This window comes from Mercenaria mercenaria, chromosome 18 (assembly GCF_021730395.1).
Source record: "Mercenaria mercenaria strain notata chromosome 18, MADL_Memer_1, whole genome shotgun sequence".
NCBI classification, from domain to species: Eukaryota; Metazoa; Mollusca; class Bivalvia; order Venerida; family Veneridae; genus Mercenaria; species Mercenaria mercenaria.
In genome coordinates this window covers 53,489,527-53,510,175 of record NC_069378.1, presented here as the reverse complement: position 1 = coordinate 53,510,175, position 20,649 = coordinate 53,489,527, and the positions used below count along the sequence as shown (strand labels likewise).

The window sequence follows — 20,649 nt, the reverse complement described above, 5'->3', positions numbered from 1 at the left end:
TGTATTTTCTGAAAATAGGGGGTGGTAAAATTGTACAGTGTAAATTACTAACAAGACATATTATATAAAAGTACCTCCGGCTTATTGTTTACCTTACTGTCCAGTTAAATTTAAAATTACTGTTATATTCTTGTCAAACAATTACCAAGTCTGGTTGTAGATAGTTCTTCCTCTAGTCAAATTTTTTTCGCAATAGCATCAATTAGTATTATTGTACGTTTAAAATAATGCAGTGCTATTAATCAAGTATAGGTTTGTGTTTATTAATGTGTATTTACAAAGTTTAATCAGCTACGAGAGGCTAATCAAGTTTTATAAATGTACATTAATAAACACTAACCTACATAGTCATGTTAGTGTTTGAATTTATTTTTTGTTTCTGGATGACATCAGAGCGAATGAAATCAATAACACACCTCTTGTCCCTTCTATACACATGACTTACCTGATAAATAAATGACTGCAAGTTAATGCTGATTTACTATAATAAATTTCCCGAAAATTTGAAAAGTACTACAATGCCATTGGACAAAATACAATTTCAAACACTAACATGTTTAAAATAACTGACATTTTCCTGACGTCACATAAAACATTTTTAATGACAGATATTGTAACAAATCATCGAGACAGTAGCATGTAATACATTTCTAAAGCCATAAAATGTATATAATTAGCACGGAATACAACAAAATGGTTATTATTTTGGCTGTGCTTCAATGTGAGGAAGCCATCCAGCTGACTTGCGGAAGATCAGTGGTTCTATCAAGGTGTCCCCGACAAGTAAAACCCGACAAATAAAAATCAAAGAACCAAAAAAAAAAAAAAAAAAAAAAAAAAAAATAAAAAAAACAACAACAACAACAGTGTAGTGTATTATTATATTATATTTTCACGTATATAGCCGTTTTGTTTTTAAATCTATAATATACCGGTAGTTACATTATTGACCCTCTTTGAAACAACCCTCGAACAAAAAGTATAACTGAAACGGAAGGAAACGGAAGAGTATTGTCACGTATCCGAAATTAACAGTTAAATCGGATCTATAAATTTCCCATATAAGGTATTTTTTTCAAATAATTTTATTTTATCGAATTTCAAACAACTGAAAATTTATTTCATGTCTTGTTTTGTATATATTTAGTACTTTTTAAATCAAGCTAATTTCCAATACAGGACATCATAAAGATTAAACTTTAGTAGTATACCTTATTAGCAAGATAGGATCAGGTTTCTTGAATCGTAGCTATTCATTGGGCTTCATGTAAATGTGTTCATCGCTAAAATCTCATATATGTTTCTCTGTGGCCCTTCAAGTGAATTTTTATCAAGGCGTAAAGTACAAGAGCTCCGAGTATTTTTATTGAATAAAAAAGGAAAATATGCATATTAACACTTTTCATTTTCTTCGATTTTAATCTTATATTTATTAGTTACTGTCTGTGCCTTATCTTTTAGATATAAGCTTAAAATTTATATGTTCTAGTGTTTCCATGATAACGCATTTTTTCTCATCTTTAAGCAACTGTGAACAACAGTGACCTTTATAACGGCTTCAGTGCCATCTTGTCTTAAGTTATTAGTTATCATAGCAACACGAAAGTTTGAATAATCTAACGTCTTGCCATTTTGCCGTTTTAATAATTTCTTTCAAGAATTTATATAAGTTTATGTGCTGATATTTTACTCTTTACTTCGAATTTTCGGACACTTGTCCCTTTTCAAGAATATGGAAATACTTTTCTGACTAAGTAATATCCATATAACATTTATATGACAGGAAATTAATGATGTTGACGTCCTCTCTCTAAGACAACGTCACGTCTTACACAGGAAATGACGTGACGTTGTCTTAGTAAAATTACACAAAATAAGTTGAAGAATCCAAGGGTCACTACTGATGACGATAATGACCGAGATAAGTGTCCTTACTGAATGCATTTAAATATTAAGTTTTACTTTAAATCCCTGTGGTGTCTTCGTGCCTAGCTTCTTTATCCATTCTTCTTCCACCATCTGTCTGTAAATGCGTCCTTCGTCAAACGCAAAGATATTCAAGTTGAACTGAGATATAGCCCAGCTGAAATAGAATTTCTGGATAAATGGGTAATACTTGAAAATGGAAAAGTTTACACCAGCCTGTATAAGAAGCCCACTCATAAACAATTATACTTGCACAAGAGCTATAATCACCCACCAAATACAAAATCAGGTTAGGCGTATGACTTAGGTCTTAGGCTTAAGAGAATCTGTGAAAAGAGCAAGATTACCAGAAACACAGAACTGAACTTAAACAACAACTTCGCAGAAAGGATATAGTGGTAAAAAAGTAGAACGACAATTGACAAAAGTAGATACTTTAGACAGAGAAGACCTATTACAAAAGCAGACTAAAAAGGACAAAAATGAACGTGTACCACTAGTATTAACATATACATAGCAGCTTCCTAATATCCACTCAATTTTTAGGAAACATATAAACATTTTATATAGATCAGAGAAGATGATGGAAGTGTTCCAATCTCCACCCATTATTGCCTCCAGAAGAGACAAAAATATATGTTGCATCCTAGTGCACGGGAAAGCAAACAAGGCTTTAAAGCAGTCCGTTAACCAATGTAAATGCAGAATGTGTTCGTCTCTCCACATGGGAGAAGTCTGGTCCACTGACAAAAACAACAGCTACAATACAGCCTCAGTTCCAAAATGTACTGATAGAAGACTTATATATGCCCTGGTCTGCTCACGGTGTGACATGACAGATTATGTGGGAGAGACAGAAAGATCTCTGAAGGAACGCACAGAAGAACATCTTAGAGATGTCCGTCAACAAGCAGATAAACCAATTATGAGACATTTCGAGGGCCATACAGCAGCAGATGTAAAAGTTGCAGTACTTCAAAGGGTGTTTAACGAAGGACGCATTTACAGACAGATGGTGGAAAAAGAATGGATAAAGAAGCTAGGCACGAAGACACCCCAGGGATGTAACGTAAAACTTAATATTTAAATGCATTCAGTAAGGATACTTATCTCGGTCATTATCGTCATCAGTAGTTACCCTTGGATTCTTCAACTTACTTTGTGTAATTTAAGTAACTATGGAGGGTCACTTCACTTAAATGACAATGCATGCATTTCTAGTGTTTCCGTACTGACTGTGAATATAGATCCTGTAAATTATAGTGTTTAAACTGAAATGGACAGTTATTTTGCTGATAAAATTTTCTTTTTCTTTTTTTTTTTTTTTTTTAGTTTTTCGTTTTTGTATATCTTGCTGTACTTAGTATTGTGTTTTGCTCTCTGGTTATGTATGATGTTGACACCTTGTCTTTTATGCGGGAAACGACGTAAAATATCAACACAGATTTGTACTATACTTCCCTTTGGAAGATTTACAGATATATTATCAGTTTTTTTCCTGTTTCATGTAGCTTCAAAACATTTACTTTTTTAAGTAAGTAATATATAGAGAATGGGTGTTTTTTATATTGAATTCATTAAGAGAGTTTAATGAAACAATCAAACATTAGGCTCTGTCGAGCGTGTTATCACCAACGAGTTTGAGAAATTCTGGATGGAAAGACACAAAAGTAATATTCTTTTTTTCACATGTGCATGTAAGCTTTTCCTGTTGAAACATCAAAATTTCTTTACCTATAATAGACCAGGGGCCGTATTCATAAAGCATCTTAAGTATATGTATAAGAAATTGATTATTTACTCAAGTATTACTTAAGTAAGATATTTATTTTACTTAAGTATATTTGTTATTCATAAAACAACTTAATAAGAAATTCTTGGCTTTTATTGTGGACGAAAACATTAAAAAAAAACAACATTAATTTCAGACAGATACAACATGCACAATTATGTTTAACGTGCTTTTATCTGAAAAACAACACTTTAATCGTTCTCACGACGCCATTTTGTTTTCTGACTTAAGTCATTTCTTACGTATCTTAAGTTTAAGCTATTTTATGAATAGGACTTAAGTTTTATACTTAGACTTAAGCTGAAATCACCACAAACTTAAGTAAAATCTTCAACTTAAGTCAAAACTTATACTTAAGATGCTTTATGAATACGGCCCCAGTTCAATTCGACCAACGTTTTCTAAACTTAAAGATGTACGAGCGTTTTTAACATTTTTTTTACCAATTAATAATGCTAAATAATTAAAAAGTGGCTATTATATAGCATTTAACCAAACTGATTCTACTTGTTTGGAAAAAGAAATGTTCTTTCATCCTGATTTGTATCTATCATTAGCCTGAAATTGATGTATGATGTACAATGGGGTAGGAGTCGGTAATTTCAATTACCTATATAAGTAACTACAACTGATATAGAAAGTTTTCAACATAACACTTTATATTGTCTTGGAAGTTAAAGCAAAAAGAACTAAAAATATCAAGACTCTTATGTTTTAAACGTTTATTTTGAATAAATCTCTTAGATGTAGGTGACCCCCAATATTATTTTTTCCATCTTGAAGCACTTCTGTGTCTCATTAAAGCTGTAAAATATTTTTAAAATCTTAACTGCAGATTTTTTAGGTTTTTTTTCTCTCTTCTTCAATTGAAAATAAGATGGATGGGGAAATTATGTACGTTAACATGTAAAAATGAAAGATACTTGTTAGAGCCATTGATATCACCTTGTATTCATAGTAAGATGTAAGATGTAAGACCTGAAATCCCTATAACATTTAGAAGGATATTATATGTTTTATAATGTACCACCATTTTTTTACATTTTACAAAATTTCAGAAATGCTTAAACAGTGGGTGAAGAAAAAGCCCAATAACATCAAAACGAGTTTGATGACATGTACATTTTTATTTAAATTTCTTGTTTGTCTTAGAATCTTAAGTTCTTCAAGCTAACAGAGTATGAAAAAAGTCCTATCATCAAAGCTTAAAATATTTACAGCAGTACTCCTCATCTGATTCTATGTGGAAAGGTAATGTGTGGTTGTTTGCAATTATTATTTTCATAAAATATTCTGAAATACAGTTAAGAAGCTGAAACTGTGTTGTTTAAAAAGGCCAGTGTCCGTCGCCTTGTGATTTCAATGAGGAGTCGTCTACTTGAATGCAATTCGCAAAATTGTGGATACACGCACTAATGAAATTCACTCAGCAATTTTGCAACTTTTGATCAGGTATGTAACTTGGAACATGAAAAATTGCCGAAACCGGTGATTCAATTTTCATTCTGTTTTCAGTATTTTTAAAGACTGACTTGTACGTTTATTTGATATATGAATTATACTTGTACGTTAAGTAATAAATGAGTTACAGCATAAAACATGTTTTGTTGCAGAACTTATATTGTCGAGTATAGTGTTATTAAGTAAGTGTTTATACATTTTAGGAAAACACACCGGCCTAGTGAAAACATGTTATGTACAGATATGTGTAAAAGAACGGAGCATTTCAGCTATACCGTGTGTTAAAAGATATGAAATTTAAAGATTTTAAAGTTTTGATTATCTTGCGCAGTGTCATCTGTTATAACAAGGTTAATATCTTGTAGAATATTTGTAGAATATTATTTTTAACATAATTAGAAACTCATGCATAAAGTTTTTCTCTATCAAAACCTTATCTTATCTAGTAAATCTGAAGTTACTGTTAAGGCTCGGCAATGAACTAAAACGAACTTTATGTTAAACTCCTTGTGAAAACAAAATCATTGATCGGTATTATCTAACTTTACATTGTTATAAAGTGCGTAAATGATTTATTAGGCCACGCTGATTGTAATGGCATTGGAAATGAAAATGACATTATAATGTAGCCATATTCGTTTAAAAGAAAACGTTACTAACTCGCAGATGTATGTTACCAAAAGTTGCTTTGCCATTTCAAGTTGAAGAACGCGTCTAATTCTATATTTAAAACATATAATAAAAACTAAAATTATTTCTATATAAGTTTGGAAAAGCTATGTACTTGTATTACTTGCTTGTATATACTTTCGTGGAATAAAAATGGAAAAAATAGTAGATATGCATTAATAACATGCGAGAAAACGAGATACTGAACGATGTACCGCTCATATCACATTTGTAAAGCTGCAATAAATTTGATGCCAAATAAATCTTTCTATGGATTCTTTCTTTGGGCTGTTGGTCCTGAAAATCTTTTATTTTCTTTGAAACAGAAGGCACGTGATATCTAGTTGTTTTACAATTTAGGAACATACTGTATGTGTGTGCGTGTGTGTGTTGGCATTGGGTGGAAGGTGGAGGGATTTTACATAATTGATATTTACATCAAATCATTTGAAAATGTTGACGAAAACTGAATAATATTAATTTTAATTACTATTTACATTTTTAGGTGAATGTCCTTATTTTAATGAACTGTTAGTTTCTGAAGACTATTGAATCTATTTATGCAAAATTCCATTAAGCCGGTTCTAGGGGCGAGAGGGGATCGCACGTTTTATTACCTCTCAAGAACAGTCTCAACCAAACCGAGTCTGCTTATTATATTGCTGTATTACGTTCTGTGTTTCCAAACGATATTCTAATAGACTTTATAACCTCTTACAACAGTTCTCTTGAAGTGTCATATGGCGGCTGTAAAAAATACTCCCCGTCCTTGGATCTAGTGGTGTTATATTTTCCGGTCCTTTTGGATCATGAATTTCATTCAAATCATTTGTATAACAGAGTTCTGCTTGAGCCGATGCTAGGGGCTTGAGAGATTATACACAGTTAATTTTTTTTCTCAGTAACAGACTCAATCAATCACATCTTCTACCGTTCTGGTTGGTTGCGTTCTACATTTGTATGCTTTCATTGGGCCTTCTTGTCGTCAAGATTAATTGAATCAGCAATTATGAAATCTTGCAAATTTATGAACCGCGATACCATTCTATAAAAAACTATGGTTTACTTTCTATGAGTACCAGAAAATCGATATAAATATCAGAATATTGATCTTTTCAAGAGCTTAATTGAACAGACAAAAAAGACCCGCCAACTTTATGCTGTAAATTGCCTGAAGATAAAAGTACAGTTGCTGATTTTGTTTAAAGTATCTTGGAAGGGACGGGACTACAGATTTTGGCTAAAAGTGATCATTCTTTGACATCGAAGTTTGGTCACATCACAAACAATTACAACATGATATTTTGCATTTAAAGGTGCTAAACCAAGTTAAAAAATGTCTTAGTAGTGGATCAGTCGAAGCCTTATAATTAAGACAGTCTACCTCCTGTATCTCATGACAAACGCTTTCCAATTTTGAATGGAAACAAATAAAAATGCCTAAGCAATACGTTCCTGATATCTAAACAATTTCATTTCCTTTTTTGTACAGTAAGGAAGTTAGTGCCTTTAAATCAAAGAATTTTTATGTAGTCGTCTCGACAAAATTGTGATCTTTATCGTAATAAAAATAGTTTTCGCTCTCATGTAAGAATTATTTTTGTCCGATTTTGAAAGATTGTTTTCGAACAATGATATTTTGTTTGTCTTGTGAATTACATCTGATCAAACTAAAATTTGATATTAGTGTACCAGTGGCGTTTATACGAAAATAGATGTTCTGATTCTTTCAATCAAAAACCTATATATAAAATAGTGAATGTAAATATAGTTCTATATCAAATTCAATATAAAATATTTTATCTAATAAAGGTTAAGCTTTGCAATGGAAGGAGGCGAATCGACTGGTGTGTCCGAAGATGCCCTGCCCTTACCAGCGATGCCAACACTTGACACGCAGTTAGGCGTATCTGCAACTGAAAATGTCAGTCAAACAATCGAAATGCAAAATGTTGCAGAAGATCAAACATTACCAAAGCGACCGCGTTTACAAACATCAGATGGGGAAAGTCTGGAACGGCGAAGTGCATCAGTAATTGCTGAAATATCGCCACCGCATGATAGGTGGGCTTTTAATTTGCTCATTGTAAACTTGTCGAGAAACATCACAGACGCAGAATTTAGACAAATGAAAGAAGTGTATAAGGGTAAGATAACTTTAACTTCTTGATTTTTTTTAATCAAATTGATGAGAGCTTTGGAACTTATATGTTTAGAATAATTTGAGTTGGCACAATCCTAAATGCAAAATGCATCCGCGCAGTCTGGTCAGGAGCCATGCTGTTCGCTAACAGTTTCTCTAATTGCAATAGGCTTTGAAAGCGAACAACATGGATCCTGACTAGACTGCGCGGATGTGCAGGCTGGTCTGGATCCATGCTGGTCGCAAACCCACTATGTTGGTTTTCTCATGGCACGGTTCAAATTATGTAGGGATTCCATGTTGCTAAGAAAGGTGTGATTCGATTGGACTAGTGCTTCTAATTATCGCTGTATGGTAACAGCAAACATTATGAAAGTTCATAAAAAGATATTTACCTCTTCCTGTCAAGTTTTCATTATCAAGCTCTGTTCAGTAACCATGGTGCGTCAAAAGAAGTAATCGTCGCACTTGCATGATAATCGGAATCGTATAGCTTAAATATAATAAAATTAAAAAGTGGAAACCCACAGGTCAGCCAACGCGACATAACGAAAATGCTTCAGGCTTGATTTAATTGAGTCTGTTCATGGACAGTAGTTGAGATGCAAGCTACTTAATGTGCTTCTAGGGAATCTACCCTATTTTTTCTGTCCTAAATTCAAAAACGATTTCACCACTTTTTTATACGTCTCGTTGAAAAGAGAAAGACATCAACTTTGACAAAGTTGAAGAGCCCTACAATTTCAGATACCATGCCACAAGCTTAGTGGTTGAATTATGATCAGTGACATAAACAAGTAAAAAGGGCCAACAATTTTGCTTCAACCTGTATTATAACCATAAAACTTTTTTCCTATATATTGATAGTAAATTAAAAACATGCTTAGTATAGACTTGCTCTAAGCCTTTTTTACATGGGAAAACAAATATGTTCAGAGAGTGAAATTGTTGAGGGAACAACAATCAATCGTGATTCTGCTTATGTTATATCAATGTAATGGAGAAGAAAGTTATCTATTTTATCTGCTTAACTGGATAATACAGTCACGCATCTGACAGACCTTAAACTGTTTTCATTGAATTTTTTCATATTTCCAGATAATTCACCATACTTTGAATATATATATAGCGTTCCCATTGTGAAATTCTGAAAATCTGTTGGGTCTAACATTTTTAAAATGTTCCTTTGTTATTGACAAATTTCACCACACAAAATATGTCACATTTTCTCAGAGGCATTGAATAGTTTGGTTCTGCATATTTTTCTTTTCCAACTGCTGATCGTTGTAGTAATTATGCGTGTTTTCCCATTCCTAGAGTTAAAACGCATGTTAAGCATGCATTGGGATATTTTTTACAGTCACCTAAGTCTACAATAATTATTATGTTTTAGAGATTTTTTTCAAAAAGGATAATTTTTGTTTCACCTCAGAAACTCTTCTTCAGAAGGTCAAGATCAGTTATGGGACCACGTATTTTGTGGTTAGTGAAAGAAAAAAACGTAACTCACTGTGTTTATTAGAGTTTAAGTAAGTTAAATTTGGTATAAACTTAAAGAAAGTACGTTACAAACGGGTGACATTTTGATGTTTTTTACGAACTGAAAGCTTTTTAAAAAGATATACTGTGCAGGATAAACGAACAAAGGGTAATGGCGGACAATGAATTTAGTTAAACCAGTTTTTGTACATAAAATGTACATAAGTCAAAACACGTGATTATTACCGACTAATACTGATAAGGCAAGCAGACAGATAAACAAAACGACTGTGAGTGTTTAACATTATGTGATTATTTGGATTATTTGGAGTATCTATAATCTAGTGAGCCGGAGTAGTGTGAAAATGCCGAGAAGGGGAAGTTCAAGAGAAAGTATGGGAGCAAACGCTAAGGAGGAAAAAGATGTCCAGAAAATAGTGAAAAACTTGAAAAACTGGGTGAAAAAGAGGAGGTGATAGGCAAGTTAAAATAGACAAGATGTTACATAAAGAGGACAAAAACTAAGTATACAGGATTTAATGATAACTATCACAGCTTTGGATAAAAAATTCAATCAACTTGCATCGAAAGACTAGATGTTACATAAAGAAGACAAAGAACTAAGTATACAGGATTTAATGATAACTATCACAGCTTTGGATAAAAAAAATCAATTAGCTTGCATCGAAAGACTATAATGAGAAAGCATTAGATCAGAGACTGCACAACCTGGTAAGTGAGGATTTTCTAAACGATAAGATTCAGTCCCTTAAAAAAAGACATAAGTGACCAAATAAAATCAGAGATTGATAACGTGTATGAAAACCTTAGATCAATCAAATTCAAACTGAAAGCGGCAGAACATTTAAAAAACACAGAGTGATATGAAAACCGAGGTGGAAAAGGTAAGGGAAGAAAATGCAACCCTAAAAAAGAAAAAAAAAACAAAGACCTGAAGGATTGGATTGTAGAAAATAGTGACAGACCCAAATATCACGCCTACCAAATTAATGAGTTAGAACAATATTCTAGATGGAATAGGGTAAGAATATATGGAATAAATGATATGAACAAAGATGAATCCCCATTAACCACCGCGACAGAAGTTACATAAATGCTAAAGAAAAAAACTGGATATCACCATTCCCAATAATAGGATAGACATCGCTCACAGGCTTGGTAAATTCAGGAAGGATGGAAATAGACCTCTAATATGTAAATTTTTATATAGAACTGACAAACAGCAAGTTTTAAATGCAAGGAAAGGTCTAAAGGGAAAGAACATAGTGGTCAGAGAATATCTCACACTGAAAAACGCGAGGCTGCTAGAGAGACTGTCAGAAAAATACGAGGTGTAAAACTGCTGGTTTGATGATGGGCGCATAATTCCATTATTAAATAACGGGAAGAAAATCAGAGTGGATCTTCAGAGAGATCTGTCAAAATCTATTTATTTTATGTATGATTTTGCCTTTTTCAGAGCATTCTAGTCAAACGACATGTTTGTTAACAAAAGCACGTGTTTGAATTTATTTATGTAAATTTAGGTTAGGTGGCATTGCTTTAGAAGTTTTTTCATTGGCTGACGCCGGAAACCCCAGTGACGTAGTTAAGTTTGAGGTCATGAGCACAACTTTTGATTGGTTAAAAATGACTTTGCGTAGTTTTTATACAATTTTAAGCGGCCATGTCCATGTGACATTATATACATAAGCGGCCATAAATCAGGAAGTAAAACTTGTAAACATTTTTTAAGCCGCAATCTTTATAATAGAAAGTTAAGCTACCTTGATATACTTGACCGCAGTACATTTATTGTAAATTCACTAATTTCTAATTAAAAATTACATAGCAAACATGCATGACAGTGATAACTAAAAATTGTTGTTTTGAAGTGTTTCTTTATCAAAGTTTATGGTACAGTCGCTCTGCAAAGGACGATCATTCTGGACAGTTTTTGGTCAGAAGAAAAAACGTAACTCACAGTGTCTATAAGTTTAAGTAAGTTAATTGTATAACTAAAGAGTACGTAACAAACGTACATTTTGAGTTGTTTACGACTAGAAGCTTTTATAAAAAGATTTTGTGCAGATAAACGAAAAGTGGTATAGCGGTCAATGAATTTTGTTAACCATGTATTTGACAAAATGTCAGAATCAAAACAACAGTGATTATAACCGACTAATACTGATAGCAAGCAGCAGACAACAAAACGACTGTGAGTAGTTAACTTATGTGATTTTGGATTATTTGGAGTATTCTTATTATGGCCGATCATGAAGTGAAATGCGAAGGGGAAGTTCAAGAATGTATGAGCAAACGCTAGGAGTAAATAGATGTCCAGATAATAGTTAACTTGAAATGGTGCAAAGAGGTCATAAGGCAGTTAAATGACAAGAGTTCATAACAGAAGACAACGAACTAATATACAGATTAATGATAACTATCGACAGCGTTTGATAAAAAATTCATAATGCATCGAAAGACAGTGTTATAAAGAGACAAGACTAGTATAGATTTAATGATACTTGCACACTTTGGATAATAAAAATCATTAGCTTGCATCGAAAGACATAATGAGAAGCTTAGTCAAATGCACACTGGTAAGAGGATTTTCTAACGATAGATTCAGTCCCTTAAAAAAAATAATGACCATGATAAAACGAGATGGATAACGTGTATGAACTTAGATCAATCAAGTTCAAACTGAAGCGCAGAATTTAAACACAAGTGTATGGAAACCGAGGAGGGAAAAGTTTTAGAAGAGAAATCAACCCTAATAAAAGAAAATTAAACAAAACTCGAGTTGTTGTAAAAATATGACGACCAATATCACGTCTACCAATTAATGAGTTGAACTATTTAGATGGATAGCGTAGATTATGGAATAATGTATGACAGATGAATCCCATTAACCTACGACAGAAGTTGCAAAACAAAACTGATATCACATTCCAATAGGATTGCAGAATCGCTTACAGCTTGGTAAATTCATGAAGGATGGAAATAGACTCTAACTTAATTTTTATAGAACTGTACAACGTCAAGTTAAGATGGAAAGGCTAAAAGGAAAAGAATAGTGTCAGAATATCTACCTGAAAACGCGAGGCTAGAGAGACTGTCAGAAATATGAGGTGTAAACGCTGTTTGATGATGACGCATATTCCATTGATAAATAAGGGAAGAAAATCAAGTTGGATCTCGTAGTAGATCTGTCAATCATGAAATGAGTTGCTATCAGTATTAAGACAAACTTTGGTAAATATGCGAGATACAAATGTAACTTTATTGTATGAAATTTTGCCTTTTAGAATTCCTAAACGAATGTTTGTAAAAAGAAGCACTGTATATTTATTATGTAATTAAGGTAGGTGGCTTGTAGAAGTTTTTCATGGCTGAGCGAACCCGTGACGTAGTTAAGTTTAGTCATGGCACACTTATGGTTAACATGATGCTAGTTTATACAATTTAACGCCATGTCCATGTACTTATATACATAAGCGCATAAATCAGGAGAAATTGTAAACAACTGTTTTAAGCGAATCTAATAGAAAGTATCACTTGGATCTATTGATCGCATGTAAATTCTATAGTAATCACAATGTCTGAATATTAATAACTTTACATAGAACAGCGTGACAGTGAATAGAATTGTTTTATGAACGTTTTACTTATCAAAGTTATGACTATGTCGACTACATGCAACACGAATCTGCACTGTTTTAGAAGTGTCACCACAGGACTTAATGTTTCGTCTCTGATTTACAGTAATTATAAACTTAAGACGCTGTTACTTAGATCTCGGATACAAACGCGAGCATTTGTTAGTAATATAGAAATAAATGATTGTTATAGGAAATAAATTTTTGATTATCTAGGTGCCATTCGTAATCACATGTCATTTAAGTTAAACGTGTACTTTATAACAGAAAAATTAGCTTGTTGATAGATACTATTCCGTTATATTTTTTAAGAATGTGGTCATCATAACATGATTATATATTACTGCATATATGCCTGTTATTTTTAATCTGATTGTCAAGAGGTAATATACTTCTGCTGCCGAAAGGAAATCATACTTTAATAGAAATAAAATATTGATCGCGTCTTTAAATAATCAATCACAGTTTTTTTTTGGACACTTTTGTATCTTTGTTTTGCAACTTCAATTAAATACAGTCTTCAAATAAAATAATATTAAATTCGAGATGACAGATTTAAGTAAATACGATATAATTAAAACGAAACTGTTGTCAAGTTAGGTTGAAATTTAACTGAGATCCATTATCTAAATTACTATGCGGATGAATTTTTGAAGAGAAAATTTCAATACTAGGGATTAACGCTTCATTGACAAAATTGATGCTACACTTTGTTTTTTTTTAAACGATAGCGCAAGTTCTATGGGTAAGAATACCTTGTCACACAACTTGGAAAATAGGAATTATACTTAAAAAAATGAACTCACTTTATTCAAAATCAGTAACTCTGCTAAGGAATCAAGAAGAAATCATAAGTGAAGTAGAAAATCATTAGACAGAAAATACAGAATTAGAGAATATTCTAAATGTTGTAGGCATACCTAAACTTAACGAAGAAGAAAAAAATCATTAGAAGGGCATTTGAGTTATGGTGAAATGTTGGCAAGTCTAACAAAAATGTCCAATAACTCATCGCCTGGTATTAGTGGTTTTACAACAGAATTCTTCAAGTTTTTCTGGATAGATATAGGTCATTTTCTTGTTAAGTCAGTTAACCATGCTTTTGGTACTGACGAACTATCAGTCACTTTAAAACAAGGGATCATAACTTGTATTTCTAAAGGAAATAAAGACAAACAATATATAAAATATTGGCGCCAAATATCATTATTAAACGTATCGTACAAAATTGCATCCGCAAGTATTGCCGAACGTTTAAAACTAGTGTTACATAAATTGATTAGTGAAGACCAGACAGGCTTTTTACAAGGCAGGTATATAGGAGACAACATAAGGTTAATCTATGACATAATGTACTTTACAGAAAAAAATAATATACCTGGCATGCTTTTACTACTGGACTTTGCTACTGCTTTTGACTCTCTGTCATGGCCATTCACGTATAAAACTCTTAAATTATTTAATTTTGGTGAAAATTTCATCAAGTGGATTAAGCTTTTCTACAATGATATTCAATCCCGTGTTATTATAAACGGTCATCTCTCAGATTGGTTCCATATTCACTGTGGATGTCGCCAGGGGGACCCGCTGTCCCCGTTTATTTTTGTACTCTGTGCTGAAGTTCTTTCAATTATGCTTAAACAAAACCCAAGAATAAGTGGCATTAATCTTAATAATTCTGAATTTCTACTGTCACAATATGCAGATGACACAACTGTACTATTAGATTGAAGTGAAGCATCTCTCAGAAACACAATGCTAACATTAAACTCCTATGCCAAAATTTCTGAATTATGTATTAATGTAGAAAAAACAAAAGCTGTTTGGATAGGGGCAATGAAAAATAGTCATTTAAGGTTATGTACTGATCTGGGTCGACATTGGAAACAAGAACAATTTAAATTACTGGGTATAACCTTTACACTAAATCTGAATAATATTGTTATTGCAAACTACTATTCAAAAATAGAGAAAATTAAAAACTTATTAACACAATGGTCTATGGTCTAAAAGAATGATCACATCAATAGGCAAGAATATAGTTATTAAGACGTTAACTATGTCAAAATTGAATCACCTAATATTAAGTTTACCAAATCCAAAAACATAGAAACTAAATCAATACAAAATCTATTTTATAAGTTTCTGTGGAATTCTGGACCTGATAAGAAAAAGAGAACAGTCATAACACAATCTTTTGAACATGGTGGCATTAGAGTGGTGAACTTAGAAACCTTTATGACAGCTCTTAAAATTGCATGGCTTATTACCTATAATACTAAATACTTTAACGTTATCACACAGATATATCCATTTCTTAATGCATTTCACATTTTTGGTGCTGACGTTCTAAAAAACAAACTACACAATGTGAAAAATCCTTTTCTGAAAGATGTTTTCCAGGGATATATAAAACTCAGAATGCAATATCCAAAATCATGGAAAGATTTCTGTGTTTTACCAGTTTGGCATAATAGTATGTTTAAAATAGGAGGAGCAAGTTACTACTTTTCGAGATTCTTTAAAAAGGGAGTAAAATTGGTGTATGACTTCCTGGACAGAAATGGAAATCTGTTATCGTTTAACAGTTTTATAAATGTATATAATTACGCAAACTAACTTTCTTCAGTACTAAAATATAATTGAATCTATTAGGGAATTTTAAGATAAATTAAGATTTCCTCATTACGCTGTCAAAGAGCAAAATCCTTTGCAACCTTTACCAATAAAAATCATTCAGAGTGCAAATAAAGGTTGTAGGTGTAATTATGACATCTTGTCAAGCTTTCATAAGTTACCAGATTCAAGTAGAAAATGGAGAGACAAATTAAATTTAAATGTTAATTTCAACTGGAAATTTATATACAATTGTCCATTTGCAATAACAAAGGACCCAACACTTCAGTGGTTTCAGTTCAAAATAAATCACAGAATTATTGGCACAAACTATGTATTAGAAAAAATGAGGAAAATAAATGATAATCTCTGTACTCTATGGCACAATCACTCAGAAACCATAGAGCATTTATTTGCAGACTGCCAGATTTCACTAACATTTTGGGAAGAAGTTAAAAGATAGATAAAAAGAAAATGTCCTAATGCAGATATTGACTGGTCAATATCAGATATTTTATTATGTAATTCAAATCTCAGTGCAGTTACTCTATTATTAATCTTGATTGGAAAATACACTATTTATCAAAGTAAATTTAAAGAGGCGGTTCCTACCTTACATATGTTTATTAATAGTTTACGAACACATTTGAAAACTTAGTACAATGTCGCTAAAACCCCCAAAGAATGAATAGCTTTGATAGAAAATGGAATAGTTTTAGGACTCTACTTGTAGATGGTGAAGTGTAACACGTGGGTCTTGGGCTTCAAAGTGACTGCGCCTGTTGTCTTTTTTTTTGTTTTCTTTATTCTGTTTTTATTTCTCAGTAAACAATTTAACTTAGGTCTGAATTACATGCTATCTATTGAGCATATTATTAGCTTTTCATTAATGGATATTTTTGCTGACTCTTTTCTATTCTGACCTTGTACTTTTTAAACTACAATTTTTCCTTTTTTTCCATTTAACTTGTTTAAAAAGTTACTTTAGAAAAGATATGCAACTCTGCAAACCCTACAAAAAAGTATCTGTTAGAGTTTCTTCCCCTAGATCAATACCTTGTTAATGATTGTAAAAAGAAAACCTTGCGGTTAAACGTAAGCAAGGTAACTATGTATGCTAATTAAGCCGCTAACTTATTGTGTGTAATTGGATTTCTGGAACCTACTGGTCAACTTGTCTTTGTCATGTTCGTACTCGTTCCTTTTCTTTCGAGCAAGGATACCAAATTATAATACAACTATTAACGATATTAATGTAGACCCAAACATTGCAAGTTAAATTTATTTACTGATTAGTTACTCAAATATTGTTTGAAAAACTATCTGCTCATGTGCGTGGTTTTTTCACTGTTAATATATTACCAGCCTTTCTTTTTAGAATAGTCTCCATCTGGAACACAACATGTATCACTTGATGATATTGAACGATGTATATCATTATTTGCATAGATATGTACATTTATGCACTTTCAAACAATTCTGGTTTATGTAGGTAGATTTATTTCTCCAACTTCGCTTGATATTATATATGTAAATATCTTTTTTTGGCACACAAAATCAATTTTGTGATAAATGTATTATACTTTTGATGTGGAAAAGGAAATAAACTATAAAAAACCTCTTTTTACAGGAAATTATATTGTGATTATCTTTAGACCGTGTTCTTTGCTTTAGTTATCTATACATATATCTAAAGTATGTAGTGCCTACTTAAAGTATACATTTTCAGTTAGCTCCACTGCCTTTGCTAATAAACAAAAGCCTAACTAAAAGATACTGATCAAAATAGGGACATGTTTTTTGAAACAGCAGGAAAACTATGGAACATGTGCAGTGCATGTCAGATCATCTCAGTAAACATGTTTGTGAAGTGAGAGTGGTAAGTGAGGTACCTACTTACAGACCAAAACAAATATTTGAGGAAGTAATGGAAACGTTTTCTAGTAAATAGCCAAACGGCTGGTGAAATGGCTACGTATTCTTGAAATGTTCAGTAATCACGAAAATCTTTTTAATGAGGTTAGTTCATTCATCCATTTACATATCCTATGCCTAAAAGCTACAGTACTTATATGGTAAACAATAATGAAAATATAAATAGAGAAGAATAATTATCCTCCAGGCATTGGACATCCCAGCTTCAAACCGAGCTTGTAATTTACTGTAAAAGCTGACACTCATCGTATTACACCATGTTTTAAACTCAGGATATAATAATAATTTAAAATATACTGGAATAAGTCCTTTCAAACGGCTGCTAGTTTTGATTGTGTCTATTCTTCAAAAACAAAAATAAAATTACAATTACTTCTCTAAATTAGCGAAGAGATACGGTAGGTTAGGTTGTACTGAATTTATAACGTACTGACTTCAGCAAATTTACTTAAATCAATCCAAACGCACAATACAAAATAACTTATTATTCCTGCCGTGAAACACATAATAGAATATCCACTTTGAAATTAAGTAAAACTTTTGTTTTTTAGTCCTCAACCCAATGTTGAACAACGCAGGACGAACACTTCAAGTTTTACATGTAGCACCTGTTATCTTCGATAATTAATACCAATTGTAAACACTAAATACATGTAGTTTACTATGATGGATTTCGTAAAAAATCATAAACTTTTGATTTTAGAATGGACATGAAAACGTAATAAACTATTGTTACAATATTGTTAAAAGTAGAAATCAGCGAAACTTACGTTTTTGTCATTCGCTCGGTAGAGGCCATAAGCAGATAAAACATGCGGTACGAGTATTACCATACATGTTATTTGAGGAGCAGTACATTATTTTTTGTGCATCATGTCTTGTCTCGCAAAATCTATACAATATATTAGTAACTAACAATGTGTACTTTAATCAATAATGATGCATAATTACGTATATTAGTTCGAAGAGATAGTTTCAGGGAACTTCAAGAAATTGAGTTTAAAAACAATGATCTTTCGACATGATCAAAGACTTTGTTAACACATAAACTTGCTACAACTCGAAGAATATTTGGAACTTGCAGCGACTAAGATCATTAAGAATACGGTAAAAAACGAAACGTTAATTATTTTCAACCGCATCACGGCACCAGGTGAATACAACTATAAGAAATCAAATGTCATCCGCATTGAATCTTGTTTATGACGCATTATATGATCCTCACATTGGTCATGATGTATGTACTAATTATTTTGAAAGCATTAATGTCCGTATGTACATGAGAGCATAGAAATATCAAATGTATTGGTATTTGTTTAGACATTGAGTATCTAAATAATAGTCATATTCAATTCTATTTGAGGTGCCTCGAAGTAAAATTACGTATTCTTCCCATGAATCATATACCAAAATACAGACGTAGATCTTCAGTTCTAATGATTGAACGACAGCTATGAAAACACGAAAAGTAAAGTACATAATCCTGACGCTGAGCAAGCAAATACAAATGCTTTAATACACCACCTTTTTAGACTTAAATTAACTATGCTTCACATTGAATATCAAGGCCAATTTTCAGGTCAAAGTAGAATTTTGTTTCTGCCCCATTTTTTCTGTCTGCATTGAATGATTTTTTATTACTACACAGAAATGTTCCCCACGATTAGGATATGTGTCGCGCACATGACCCATGGTTGTGTGTCAAAGGTCAAGGTCACTATTAAAGGTTAAGTAAAATTGTTTTCGCTCCATAACTTTTAAGCTCATCGATGGAATATTTTAATACTGCAAACAAATACTCCTCATGTTGAAAAAATGTGTCACATACATGATCCATGCTTGTAGGTCAAGGTCACTTTTGAAATCTTAGTAAAACTGTGTTTGTTTCTTAGCTCCTCAAACCCTCAATACTGTTGCAAACAATCGCAAGGGACGAACACTATCAAAGTTTTACACTGGTAGCCACCTGTTATTCTTCGATAACTTGAATACAAATTGTTAAACACTAAATACATGTAGTAACTTATGATGGATTTTTTCGTAAAAAATCATAAACCTTTTTGGATTTTAGAATGGACACTGAAAACGTAATAAACTTTTGTTTACAAATATTTGTTAAATAGTAGAAATCAGCGAAACTTACGTGATGTTTTCGTCTTTTCTGCTCGGTAGAGGCCATATAAGACAGATTAAAACATGCGGCTACCGATGTAGTTACCATACAGTGTTTATATGAGAGAGCAGTTACATTATTTTCTTATGTGACCATCATTGTCTTTGTCTCGCAAGAGATCTATTCACATGTCATTATGTAACGTTAAACTATGTGGTATTTAATCAATAATGATGCATTATATTACATGTATATTGTTCAGAAGTATTTTTTCAGGGAACATTCCAAGAAAAATACTGAACAGCTTTAAAACACCAATGGATCTTTTCGACATGATGCAGAAGACTCTTTGTTTAACACCAGTAAACTTGCTACAACTCGAAGGAATATTCTGGAATCTTGGCAGGCAGGACTTAATGGATCAGGTTATAGAATACGGTAGAAAAACCGGAAACGTTATTTATTTTCAACCGGCATCACTGGCACCAGGTAATACAATGATAAAGAAATAAATGTATCCGCATTGAGATATCCTTTGTTTATGACGCATTAATAATGATACCATCAACATTTGTTATTGATGTACTGTACTTTAATTATTTTGAAAGCATTTAATGTCCAGTATGTACAATTGACAGCAAGAAATATCAAATGTATTGGTATTTGTTTAGACATTGAGTATCTTAAATTAATAGATCATTATTCAAATTCTATATTTTGAGGGTGCCGTCTGAAGTATAAATTTAACACGTATATCTTCACCATGAACATATACACAAAAATAACAGGACGTAGATACATGTAGCAGTTTGTAATTGAATTGAAACCGGACAAGGCGTATGAAAAACAAACT

General features: G+C 32.2%; 1 protein-coding gene across 1 annotated transcript; it reads left to right on the top strand.

Annotated features, from left to right (window-relative positions):
- Window positions 1-974: 974 nt before the first annotated feature.
- Window positions 975-20,308, top strand: LOC128550589 (uncharacterized). The gene is made up of 3 exons (XM_053529862.1): window positions 975-1,066; window positions 7,661-7,995; window positions 20,073-20,308. The coding sequence occupies exons 2-3, from the start codon at window positions 7,674-7,676 to the stop codon at window positions 20,306-20,308; spliced, it is 558 nt and encodes a 185-aa protein (XP_053385837.1). The 5' UTR covers window positions 975-1,066; window positions 7,661-7,673.
- Window positions 20,309-20,649: the final 341 nt, after the last annotated feature.